The 13256-nt window shown below is 42.9% G+C and overlaps 1 protein-coding gene across 1 annotated transcript in view; it reads left to right on the forward strand.

The window, feature by feature from the left end:
• The window catches only part of ACAD9 (acyl-CoA dehydrogenase family member 9), a 60114-nt gene that overhangs the window by 40136 nt on the left and 6722 nt on the right, over positions 1-13256 (forward strand). Inside the window, exons 13-14 of the mRNA XM_026656672.1 lie at positions 5253-5332; positions 7448-7574. Coding sequence (XP_026512457.1) covers positions 5253-5332; positions 7448-7574 — 207 coding nt within the window. The remainder of the gene's footprint in view (positions 1-5252; positions 5333-7447; positions 7575-13256) is intronic.

The following is a 13256-nucleotide window of genomic DNA, read 5'->3' on the forward strand; positions in this document are numbered from 1 at the left end:
AAATATGCTTCACTGCATGTTAGTTGTTTAAATAAAAGGTTAATTGGGGTGAAATCTTCTTAGTAGCAAGAGAATTTTCACACTAACTTCCCTCCATTCTTATTCTTTATATGATGAATCAATGCTAACAGATGGGTCAGGTTTGGTGATAAGAACTCTAGACAAAATGTTCAGGTGTTTCAGAATGCATGAAGGTTAGTTTCTACATTTGGAATTGCTTTCTCTAATGGAATTGTTTGACTCAAATAGAAGTTTGTTCAAAGATACTTTGTGGTGTAGCTTGCTTTGTTGGAGCGTAAGCATAGGTAAACTTAGCTTATCTTGTAAAGATTCTTCCTCACATGCTTCTTAAAAGTTTAAAAAAAAAACAAAACAAAACTGAGTAAGATTCATCGGAGACCACCAAGCCTATGACAGTCCCAGAGTACTGATGATTTTTTAAAAACAAATCTTGGAAGAATGTATTTTGCAATCAACTTGTTTCATAGCTGGGTCATCAGTAATCATTCCTCTAGTTTGTGTTTGACTCAGGTTTTCAGTATAGATTCCACCCCCCACCCACTCACCCCCAGAAGAACCATTACAAATAGAGGGCAATTCTCACTTTTTTATTATAGAGGGCAATTCTCACTCATTTTAACAGGACATCAAAAGTTCTGTGCCACAAATGAAAATGTCCTATAATTGGCAGGCCACTGGCATTCACCTAGCTCTACCACACCTATGTCTGATTTTTATTTTGCTGCATTAACTAAATCAGTGAGCTCCACAACTGATTAGTGAGTGAAACAAAACTATGGACCAACTGAAAGTTGCTCCTCCAAAGTAAAGGATGGATTTGGCAGATTGAAGGATTTTTTTAAAAAAAATTTTTCTTCTGGTTATCCCAAATATGGTAAGACTTTCCTACCTGATTTATAGGAAGTCGGAGTCAAGTCAATTTTTCATCTAAAAACATTTCAATTACATCTTTTTTTTAAAATGCTTTCTATCCAGTCTTCTCTTCTAATCTTGACACTTGGGTAAGTTCCTCCCTTGCTACCAGATGGAGACAATACACTGACCTTGTTGGTGATGTCATCCCAGTTCATAAGGGCCTTATTGAGTCATCGGGGTCAGTTGTTTCTCTCTCCAGCAGCGGGGATGCACAGTATTTTACCAGCTGACAACAGAAGTCTGCAGAGAAGGAAAGGCCTGGTCCCTCCTTCCCATCCTACCAAAAGAAATTGGCTTAGAGGTGTTATAAAATGTCTTACAGAAATTTACTAGTCATTCTTACTTAATAAATCCCCTTTCCTCTGGATTTGTAGCAACCAGGATCAGGCCTGTCATTAATTCATCAGACATTTGGCACCAGCCTGGTATCTCCAGTACTTTTCCCCATCTTCATCAATCCTCCTTATTTCTGGATTTTGTCTATATCTGTTAGAACAATCATATAATGGACTCTGGCACCAAACTCTTCAATATCCTTGTTCTGCTTCTACTTGTCAAGTAGGCATCTGGGGTTAGTTACAATAACTTTTCAAGGTTTCCTTATTAAAGCAATGTAATATGTGATAGTCCTACTGGCTGACAAAATTTCTATTGTTCTAATTAATGTGCAGCTTCCTCTTTTTCTTGTTACATATTTGTGGACTAACAGAAGAAAGCCCTTTTTTTTTCTGCAAGTCAACAAATAGTCAGAATTTCAAAATTAAGATACAGAAAAGCAAGCAGAAATCAATTGTATAAAATGGTCTTATGTATGAATTGAGCAAGAGGAACTTACTGTGCCCCCCACTTCCCAAGCATTTGATTGTCAGCCAAAAATATTAAAACAGACTAAAAAAATATGGTGGGAAAGGGTTTCCTTTTTTAAATAAAAGAACAAAATAAGTACCTATGTAGCAAATACATTTTATGCTGTCCCAGGAATCTAACCGAGTAGAAAGGAGTAGATTAGAGGATAAATTAAAATAGTACGAATGATTCTCATTTCTTTTGTCTGGGGTCTTGTGCATTCCAATTAGGCATAAAGGGACCACGTTCTCAAATGTATATTCCTCTTAATTTATACACTTCTGGCTGCATTCCTTTTTAAGCTGTTCCTTATGTTGCTTAAGTGGCCAGACTTTATAGTGACACCCTGATCTGTCAGGGAGTAATACAGAAGCAATATGGCTCCTGTCCAAGGAAGTAATGACAGGTGTCACTGTGTAAAGGGGGCTGTATAAGAGTCACTATAGCTGGTTTATGAATGACAATTGAAAGAATATTTTACCTACTTTATTTTGTGCTTGGTGTCAGATGATCAGACTGATGTGGCAGGACTGGGCCTATGAGCTCTTTGTTTGCAAATGCCTGTTGAAATCATAGGGTAATAGTTAGGGAGTGCTGCCATTCTCCACTGAAGTAGATGAGTCCCACAAGAGTAAACAAACCACAGATGAGGACATTGACTTAAACCCTACCTCTCAAGGTGTTGAGGATGAATACATCAAAAATTGAAGGCACTCAATATCCTACACTAATAGGGGCCATATAAGTACCTCATAAAGAGAGGCAAGTCTTGCAAACTTCTATTTGCCTGGGGTTGCTAACTTTTTTTTCAGTGCATGTGTATCATTAATTATAGCAGTTGACAAATACATCTTCATTAGAAGGCTTTCAGTAACTCATTCTTTGATACCAGCTACTGTAGTTTGCCTCTGAAATACAGTAAATCTTATTTGAATCACCTCTTTAAAATGCTGTAAATTGTTTGCTCTGAAGAATGGTATTTAACACCAAGTATATAACAAAATCAATTAACTTCCCATGTACGCAGTCTATATATTTAATTGTTTTGGCTAGTTTATTTTAAAATGAACAGCTGGCAAAAGAAGATTTCATTATGTTAGAGTGACACCTGCTAATACTGCAGTAGTTTGTCAGCATTTCTGTTACCTTCACACTTCTGAAGGGATTGTAGTTAAGCAATTTAAAGCTTCTTATTGGGCATAAACTTTGCATATGAGGTAAAAGCACACCTGCTAGTGCTTTCTTTCACTCCCCAACCCTCCTCCCCTTCTGCTTTCAAAAGTGTTAATATAACACTGATTTGTCTGCTTTAGATATAAGCTGTGGTCAAAACCTATTTAAATTCTTGGCATTTAGGGGGGTTTTATGTATGCACAACTTATAGGAAATATGGCTGTCTTTTTGAAGCAAAATTTACAAAAGTCTTAATGATTAAATGGGAATAAATGGTTCACCTCTTTTCCCAAATAACAAGTGTAGGCAAAGAACTCTAGCAACAATAACTTCCTTCTTTCTTTCGTAGTGCATAAGCATCATCGGTATTACATAAAATCCTATTGACTTAGTCAGCACTCAGCATAATAAAATGGACTCTGTCCTCCTGGTTTCATTCATATTTTAAAAGGTCTGTAAAGACAGGAAGAACAGTTTCAGTGGCAAACTTGGGGATTTTGCAGAGGCAGGGTACTATGCACAGAGAGAACGCTTCAGTTTACTAGGATTTTGCTGACACTTAATACACAATCTTAAAATCTTGGCAAATGGCTGCCAGAAATACGCAGAATAAGAGTACTATGATAGCTGTAACAGGGATCCAGTGGCTTCTAATCAGAAAGTGAACGTCTCTGCTTTCTGCCAGTTGGATGAAACACAATTCTCTACCATATTGGCTTTCCTCTGTCAAAAATTCAAAAGGACAAAAAAAAATTCAGTCTTAAAGTTTGTGGGGAAAATGGGTATTGTAGCTAAATAGGGCTTAAAGAACAACAACTATATATAAGTAAATTTCTGTGTGTAAGATAATAGGTCACTAGTTTGAATGAATTACCCAATACCCATTTTCCTATTAGCCAAGAGTAGATTATGTATGGTGAGGGTTGAGTAAAGTGTGATGAGACTTTATCATGAACAGTATATAGCCTTATTTTATGCTGCCAAAAAAATTTATTCCTAAAGATGTTCATAATGCTTTACTCAGGCTTTAACTCTGAATCTTTCCTCCTAAATTATTATTTTCCTAATTTGAAGCTGTGATTACTTTGCATAAAAGTAGCTGCTTGACAAGTTTTAAAGATACTTGTGTTTTTCTCTGACAAAAAGAATGTAAACTTTTTCCAATGTATCTCATTGTGGGGGCTAGAGCAAGCACCATCAGACAAGGAAGTATGTTTCTACTGCAGGCAAGGACAGAATGCTTATGTTTATTTCAGCATTATTATTCCCTTGCATCTTCTTTCAAGGAAAAATCCTAATGTGTTGTGGCAGCGATAACAGCCAGCTCTCCAAATCAGCATTAGCAGCTTCAAGCTTTGAGGCCTGGCTAGAAAAAAAAAACAATTTTCCGATTTGAATGTGATGTGCAAATACATTTAGTGCAGGATATGTTGATTTCAGTTTGAAATTAGTTTCTAAAAATGCAACTGTGGAAAAGGAAAGTGGATTTAAATTAAAGTGGACTTCTAGAGTATTCAAATAAAAATCTGTGGGAGCAAAGTGCTGTTGATTTTTGGAGTGCTCTAGCTTTTATATTGTAGACCAAATATGCCTGATGTTTAGTGGTATTGTTGGCCTTTCCTTTTATTTAGAGAAGTGAAATCTGCAGTGTTTTACTTCTCTAAGTAAGGAGGAGGACCAAAGCAGTCACTGAGCACCAGACATACTTTGGATGTGTTGAACAATTGGTTTTGAATCTCATCAGACTAAAAATAACTAAAAGCTTCAAGGAAAAAGAGGCTCCAGAATTCATTAATGTCATTTAAAAGATCAAGTAAAATAATCCTGAAAGCTGAAAAGTATCCATCTAATCTATCTGGGGCAGTAAGGTAAATATTGTGGATTGCTTGCGGCGACTTACAAACTAGAACTGCATGAAATGTGTAACTTAAAAAATGCAAAAGATATGTGAATAAGTAGGTATGTTAGCTAAAGAACTTGTGTTCAAAATTATAACTCTAATTCCCATGTTTTAATTCATTCTTTATTGATTCTTTTGCAGTATTTTGTCTGCCAGCAATAGTGAGGCAGTTCTTTGTCTTGGATAGACCACCGAAGAGGGGTTCATTCTAAAATGAATTTGAATTCTTAAACGTAATGTGGAAAAAGAACATCTCACACCATACATTTAAACATTAAGAACTCTTTATTTAAAAACTATTATGTAAGAAAATATGCACATGGCATAACTAGGTTTATGAAATACTGGACGTAATGGGCACCTGGTATTGACTAAGTTTGTATCTTGTCTCTTACAGGGAACAAATGAAATTCTGCGAATGTATATTGCTTTGACGGGTATGCAGTATGCAGGCAAAATCTTAACTGGAAAAATTAAGTATGTTCTTACTACTTGCTAGTTAGTAACATTCACTTATCTCAAATAAGTTAACCAAAATTGATACTCAGAACATTATCCATTTAACAGATTAGAGCAGAGAGATTGCAAGCAAAAATTAGAGTATTTTGAGACCTTTACAAAAAAGTCATTTCAACTCTTGATGCTTGTTTAGACAACTTTTTTGTATGTTTCTGAATTTTAGGCCACTCCATTTTATTTTAGAACTTTAAAACACTGACTTAAATCTCTGCGTGTTTTACTAGTCTTCATGGGTGGACTAGAGCAGTGGTCTCCAAACTTTTTTGATCGTGTACCCCATCAGTAAAAAATTTTTGAGCATGCACCCCCTGCTTCCGGCCGAACTGTCAAAGCAGAAAAAAAGCTACTCAGACTCCTGGCCAAACTGCTGAGGGAGGGGAAAGCAGTGCTCCTCCTGCTGCACACCCTGAAGGATCCTCTTGCGCACCCCTCTTTGGAGACCACTGGACTAGAGTAAATCTGTTTTGTAGTATCTTTAATCATCCAGCTAGTAATGTAACTTTTTTGTCCAGAAATTTGTTAATGGTTATTCTTACATACTTAGCCATGCTGGGTAGACTTGTTCTAGGACAGCTGTGGGATCCTCAACTCAGTGATAACAGAGCCTGGGTTTCTAGATTTTATAGGGAAAAGGCTCTAGCCTACTTAAAGAATATACTAGCCTTTTGTAATTTAGTCCTGGCATCTTTGATAAGATAGCTGCATTATGCTTCACAACATGCTGTATATTCTGAACACTCTAATACTACTGCTGGCCAGACTACACAGTAAGGTAAAGACTTAATAAGGAGGTAAACCACAAAAGTTTTGGTAACCTTCCAGTACTTTCTATGGCTATAACAATAGTTTGAGACCTCCCTCTGTCCTGCAGCCCACAAACCACCTCCACCATCTTGCTCCTTATTACCTTTATTTCACTATTTGTCCGTTGTGTTGCAGTAGCGCCAACAATACGTTTGGCGCTTCCCAAACATAGAACAACGCTGGGCGTGACTTCAGTGGGCGTTTTTGCACCAGCGTAACTACACCACTAACTGCTCCAGTGCAAAACCCCAGGATAGAGACCCTGTACTAGTGTAAAATGTGCCTTGCACTGGTGCAGTTTTTCAGCTTAAGTAGCAGAATAAGCTGCACTGGTGCATGTTGTTGAACTAATGTAAAAACTGCATTTGGTACCAAAACCAAAAAGACCCCAGGGTAGACATGCCCACTGTCTGCTCCAGAGATCTTACAATCAGAGAAGATCTGCTCTCCCACCTTTCTCTTGGTGGTAGATGGGGGAAGGGGAGGCAAGAAGCAGTGCAGGATAGAGAAATTCGAATTACAGCTGCTTCTTCTGAGATAGAGGGAGCATTTGTGCTCCTATTTCTCCCTTCTACTCTTACTCCGCTCATGGGACCTTAGTCATTTGGGTGCTTCTGAAAATTGTATCCAGCATCCCCATATTCTATTGCAAGCATCTACGGGGGTCTTCGGTTTGCTGGGTTTTCCCTAAATGACACAGTTGGTGTTTGGCTATAACTCAAGGATAAACCACAACAGCATCAAATATACACCTTTATTTCGATATAACGCTGTCCTCGGGAGCCAAAAAATCTTACCGCGTTATAGGTGAAACCGTGTTATGTTGAACTTGCTTTGATCCACTGGAGTGCGCAGCCCGCTTCTCCCCCGGAGCACTGCTTTACCGCGTTATATCCGAATTCGTATTATATCGGGTCGCGTTATATCAAGATAGAGGTGTACAAAGATAAGGGCATGGCAGAAAGTTCACATTCAGAAAAGTAATGAAGAAGGGCTTGGGTGTTAAGATTAAGGGAAAGAACCAGAAATTTGTTTAGTTTGCAAGAGATGGGGTTAATATGAGCCCATAAAGGCTTTGGGTGACAGGCAAAGTTCATGCCAGACTTCAGTTTGTTCAGCATGTGATGCGCTCTAGTATATATGTATTTATATATTTGTTTCTTCTTTGTACTTTGTATTGCTGATTCCTAGGACATTTCCTGTGTATGGGATGGGGGGGGGGGGGGAAGAGGTACAGTCTTCAGCGTACACTGTCCTTTAATGTTTCAGGGAAATGAAGGAAGGAAATGTCAGCGTGGCATTGGAGATATTTGTGAACAAATTCCGTGACAGCATGGGCAGAAAAGTGGATTTAGGACTAGTTGGCAAAGATGGAGGGGCACATCCCAGCCTTGAGGTAAGTACCGAATGTTAATTATCGAACAAACCTATTGATGGACTAGAAAAGCCAGTGTCAACTGCTTGACAGTTTTTCTTTACCTTAACTCAAGGGAAGGTGCAGGAAGCAGTGCCCTTATATGAAATCTGGATTCTGGCCTACCCCCACGCTAACTTGGGTTCCCTCAGTTCTTTGTCACAGCCTTAGGCCCTGATCCTGCCGAAATTTAAGTGTGGGCTTTATTTTATGTAGTATAAAATTGGGAGTTTATAGAAAAATGACAATGACCCTTTCAAAGGAAGGGAAGAAATTGGTGGAGAGTAGCACAAGTTTGTCACAGTAGAAACTCTTTGCACTTCCTTCCTCATCTGGCTCCCTTTTCTTCCAAAGTGTTGCTCATTTTCCTGGCCTTAGTGGAACCCCTTTTTTTCTTTTTTCCTTTCTCTAATTTCTCTCCTTTTATTTAATAATAGATTGGTCCTAGACAGAGGTTTGTGTTGCATGCATGATAATAAGCATTGGCTTACAAATGGCTGACCTAGTGCAGTGGAGTACATGTGACTTGGTAGCTGTAGAAAGGTAAAATATAGTTTTCCCCATCTATACTTCAGATACAAAAATCATAGGAAAATAGTGAAGTGATTTTACTGTGCTTGTGATACTTTGGTGCTGTAGATAATTTTCTCAGTTGTTAGTGGCACTCAGACACAGAGAACTTGCTAACATTATTCCACTCACACGGGGGACTTAGCAATGTGACGTTATCCCCAGGATAGATACTTTGTGCTCTATGGTGCCAAAAGAGTGACTGGATGTCACTTAAAAATTAATCCATTTTTTTACTACAGCAAACTCTCTGCTGCTGGCTTCATTCTGGGAGGTGTATCCGTTATGAATCTTTTCTACAAGAAGTTCAAGCCATGCTTTTTTGTTCGCTGCACTGTGAAAACCATAAAATAGTGCTAAAAGTTACACTTGAGAGTTGCTACCAGCTAAATATGCTGTGTTCAGTATTTTCCTCCTGCTTGGTGCCAGGAGTTGAGAGAATTGATCAGTTTTGATGTAGCACCAGAAAATCATGATTCTCAGGATTAAGGTAGCCTTAGATCTAACAATTTTGCTGTAGATAACTAAATGACATTACCTCAGTATATGCAGCATTTCTTAGGCCTGGTCTACGCTACGAGTTTAGGTCGACTTTAGCAGCGTTAAATCGAATTAAGCCTGGACATGTTCACACGACGAAGCCCTTTCTTTCGACTTAAAGGGCCCTTTAAACCGGTTTCTTTACTCCACCTCCGACGAGGGGATTAGCGATAAAATCGGCCTTAGGGGGTCGGAATTGGGGTAGTGTGGACAGAATTCGACGTTATTGGCCTCCGGGAGCTATCCCACAGTGCTTCATTGTGACCGCTCTGGACAGCACTCTCAACTCAGATGCACTGGCCAGGTAGACAGGAAAAGCCTGTTTGAACGTTTGAACGCGAACGTTTGAATTTCATTTCCTGTTTGCTCAGCGTGGAGAGCACAGGTGACCACGCAGAGCTCATCAGCACAGGTAACCGTGATGGAGTCCCAGGATCGCAAAAGAGCTCCAGCATGGACAGAACGGGAGGTACGGGATCTGCTCGCCATATGGGGAGACGAATCACTGCTAGCTGAACTCCAAAGCAGTAAACGAAATGGCAAAATATTAGAAAAGGTCTCCAAGGCCATGAAGGACAGAGGCCATAACAGGGACGCACAGCAGTGCCGCGTGAAAATTAAGGAGCTACGGCAAGCCTACCACAAAGCCAGAGAAGCAAACGGAAGGTCCGGGGCAGAGCCGCAAACATGTCGCTTCTACGCGGAGCTGCATGCCATTCTAGGGGGTGCAGCCACCACTACCCCAACCATGTGCTATGACTCCCTCACTGGAGAAACACACAGGGAAGCGGGTTTGGGGTACGAGGAAGATGAGGATGGAGATAGCTCACAGCTGCAAGGAAGCGGAGAAACCGGTTTCCCCAACAGCCAGGATATGTTTATCACCCTGGACCTGGAACCGGTAACCCCCGAACTCACCCAAGATGTGCTACCAGACCCTGAGGGCACACAGGGGACCTCTGGTGAGTGTACCTTTGTAAATATTACACATGGTTTAAAAGCAAGCGTGTTTAATGATTAATGATTAATTTGCCCTGGCAATCGCGGCCAGTACAGCTACTGGAAAAGTCTGTTAACGTGTATGGGGATGGAGCGGAAATCCTCCAGGGACATCTCCAGAAAACTCTCCTGGATGTACTCCCAAAGCCTTTGCAAAAGGTTTCTGGGGAGGGCTCCCTTATCCCGTCCGCCATGGTAGGGCACTTTACCACGCCAGGCCAGTAGCACGTAGTCTGGAATCATTGCATAACAAAGCATGGCAGCGTATGGTCCCGGTGTTTGCTGGCATGCAGACAACATCCATTCCTTATGGCTCTTTGTTATCCTCAGGAGAGTGATATCATTCACGGTCACCTGGTTGAAATGGGGCAATTTTATTAAGGGGACATTCAGAGGTGCCCGTTCCTGCTCTGCTGAACAGAAATATTCCCCGCTGTTAGCCACGTGGTGTGGGGGAGGGGTGAAGTGATCATCCCAGAGAATTGGGTGTGTGGGGGAGGGGAGTTAGTTGGGTTTGTGCTGCATGTTAACCCTGAAACCGCAGCCCCTCTTTTTACATTGCAAACCCATTTTAAATGGCCAACCCAACGGGTGCTTGGTATGGGAAATGAGAGCACTACTGTTTGAAACCATTCCCACATGTTAAGAAGGTTAAAAAAGCCAAAAGACTGTGTCTTACCATGGCTGCCTGCAAGCTGAAATCTGTGGCCTGGCACTGCGTGAGTGATCTCTCACACCAAACCGGCAGGCCCTCAATATAAGAGGAAAAATGTGACCTTGTAACGAAAGCACATGTGCTGTGTAATGTGAACAGCAAAATTTAACGTGAAAGAGTGTACCCATTGTTCTCTAAAATGTGTCTTTTTTTTAACCACCTCTCCCTTCTCCTCCACCAGCTGCAAATGTTTCTCCTTCACAGAGGCTAGTGAAGATTAGAAAGAGAAAGCGAAGGACGCGGGACGACATGTTCACTGAGCTCCAGATGTCCGCCCACGCTGACAGAGCACAGCAGAATGCGTGGAGGCAGTCAATGACTGATTACAGAAAAGCACAATATGAACGAGAGGAGAGGTGGCGTGCTGAATCGCGGGATGAACAGAGCAAGTTGCGGGCTGAAGATGATAGGTGGCGTCAGCTTGCAGACAGAAGGCAAGAGTCGATGCTCCGGCTGCTGGAGCATCAAACTGATATGCTCCAGCGTATGGTTGAGCTGCAGGAAAGGCAGCAGGAGCAGAGACCACCGCTACAGCCCCTGTGTAACCAACAGCCCTCCTCCCCAAGTTCCATAGCCTCCTCACCCAGACGCCCAAGAACACGGTGGGGGGGCCTCCGGCCACCCAGTCACTCCACCCCAGATGATTGCCCTAGCATCAGAAGGCTGGCCTTCAATAAGAGTTAGTTTTAAACTGCAGTGTGTCCTTTTCCTTCCCTCCTGCCCCACCCATCCCGGGCTACCTTTGCAATTATCCCCCTAGTTGTGTGATGAATTAATAAAGAATGCATGAATGTGAAGTAACAATGACTTTATTGCCTCTGCAAGCGGTGCTCGAAGGGGGGAGGGGAGGGGGGGTGGTTGGTTTACAGGGAAGTAGAGTGAACCGGGTTGGGGGGGGGGGCGGAGGGTTCATCAAGGAGAAACAAACAGAAGTTTCACACCGTAGCCTGGCCAGTCACAAAACTTGTTTTCAAAGCTTCTCTGATGCGCACCGTGCCCTGCTGTGCTCCTCTAACCGCCCTGGTGTCTGGCTGCGCGTAATCAGCGGCCAGGCAATTTGCCTCAACCTCCCACCCCGCCATAAATGTCTCCCCCTTACTCTCACAGATATTGTGGAGCGCACAGCAAGCAGCAATAACAATGGGGATATTCTTTTCGCTAAGGTCTGAGCGAGTCAGTAAGCTGCGCCAGCGCGCTTTTAAACGTCCAAATGCACATTCCACCACCATTGGGCACTTGCTCAGCCTGTAGTTGAACAGGTCCTGACTCCTGTCCAGGCTGCCTGTGTACGGCTTCTTGAGCCATGGCATTAAGAGGTAGGCTGGGTCCCCAAGGATCACGATAGGCATTTCAACATCCCCAACGGTTATTTTCTGGTCCGGGAAGAAAGTCCCTTCCTCCAGCTTTCGAAACAGAGCAGAGTGCCTGAAGACGCGAGCATCATGTACCTTTCCCGGCCATCCCACGTTGATGTTGGTGAAACGTCCCTTGTGATCCACCAGGGCTTGCAGCAGCATTGAAAAGTACCCCTTGCGGTTTATGTACTCGGTGGCTTGGTGCTCCGGTGCCAAGATAGGGATATGGGTTCCATCTATGGCCCCACCACAGTTTGGGAATCCCATTGCAGCAAAGCCATCCACTATGGCCTGCACGTTTCCCAGAGTCACTACCCTTGATATCACCAGGTCTCTCATTGCCCTGGCAACTTGGATCATAGCAGCCCCCACAGTAGATTTGCCCACTCCAAATTGATTCCCGACTGACCGGTAGCTGTCTGGCGTTGCAAGCTTCCACAGGGCTATTGCCACTCGCTTCTCAACTGTGAGGGCTGCTCTCATCCTGGTATTCTGGCGCTTCAGGGCAGGGGAAAGCAAGTCACAAAGTTCCATGAAAGTGCCCTTACGCATGCGAAAGTTTCGCAGCCACTGGGAATCGTCCCACACCTGCAGCACGATGCGGTCCCACCAGTCTGTGCTTGGTTCCCGGGCCCAGAATCGGCGTTCCACGGCATGAACCGGCCCCAGTAACACCATGATTTCCGCATTGCTGGGGCCTGTGCCTTGTGAGAGGTCTATGTCCATGTCAATTTCCTCATCACTCTCATCGCCGCGCTGCAATCGCCTCCTCGGCTGGTCCTGGTTTTGCTTTGTCATGTTCTGGCTCTGCATATACTCCAGGACAATGTGCGTGGTGTTCATAGTGCTCATAATTGCCACGGTGATCTGAGCGGGCTCCATGATCCCAGTGCTAGCTATGGCGTCTGGTCTGAAAAAAGGCGCGAAACTAGTATCTGACGGACCAGGGGAAGGAGGGAGGGAGGGAGGGGCGAGTGACGACATGGCGTACAGGTACAGGGAATTAAAATCAACAAAGGTGGCTGTGCATCAGGGAGAGACACAAACAACTGTCACACAGAATGGCCCCCCCCAAAGATTGAACTCAAAAGCCTGGGTTTAGCAGGCCGTTGATTTGACGGAGGGAGGGAGGGGGAAGCAAATGAATACAGAACAAATCTATTTTTTACATCTTAAGACGACGGTGCAGCATGACTGAAAACCCTCAGCATCTTCTGGGCGCTTGGCAGTTAGTGTCCTAAGACTGATAGCTACTGCAGTATGACAACGATGGATACCAGTCGTAATATACCATCTTCTACCAAAAGGCAAGGGGCTGCTGCTGTGTAGCAATGCAGCCCCACGTCTGCCAGCACCCAGATCGCCCTCAGCCTTTTCTGGGTGCTTAGCAGAAAATAGCATACTACGACTGATAGCCATCATCATCAAGACAGTTCAATAGGACTGAGCATGTCTGCCCAGGTGCCCATGATTGACAGCCACTGC

This window comes from Terrapene carolina, unplaced genomic scaffold (genome assembly GCF_002925995.2).
Source record: "Terrapene carolina triunguis isolate 2854851 unplaced genomic scaffold, T_m_triunguis-2.0 Scaffold232, whole genome shotgun sequence".
NCBI lineage: Eukaryota > Metazoa > Chordata > Testudines > Emydidae > Terrapene > Terrapene triunguis.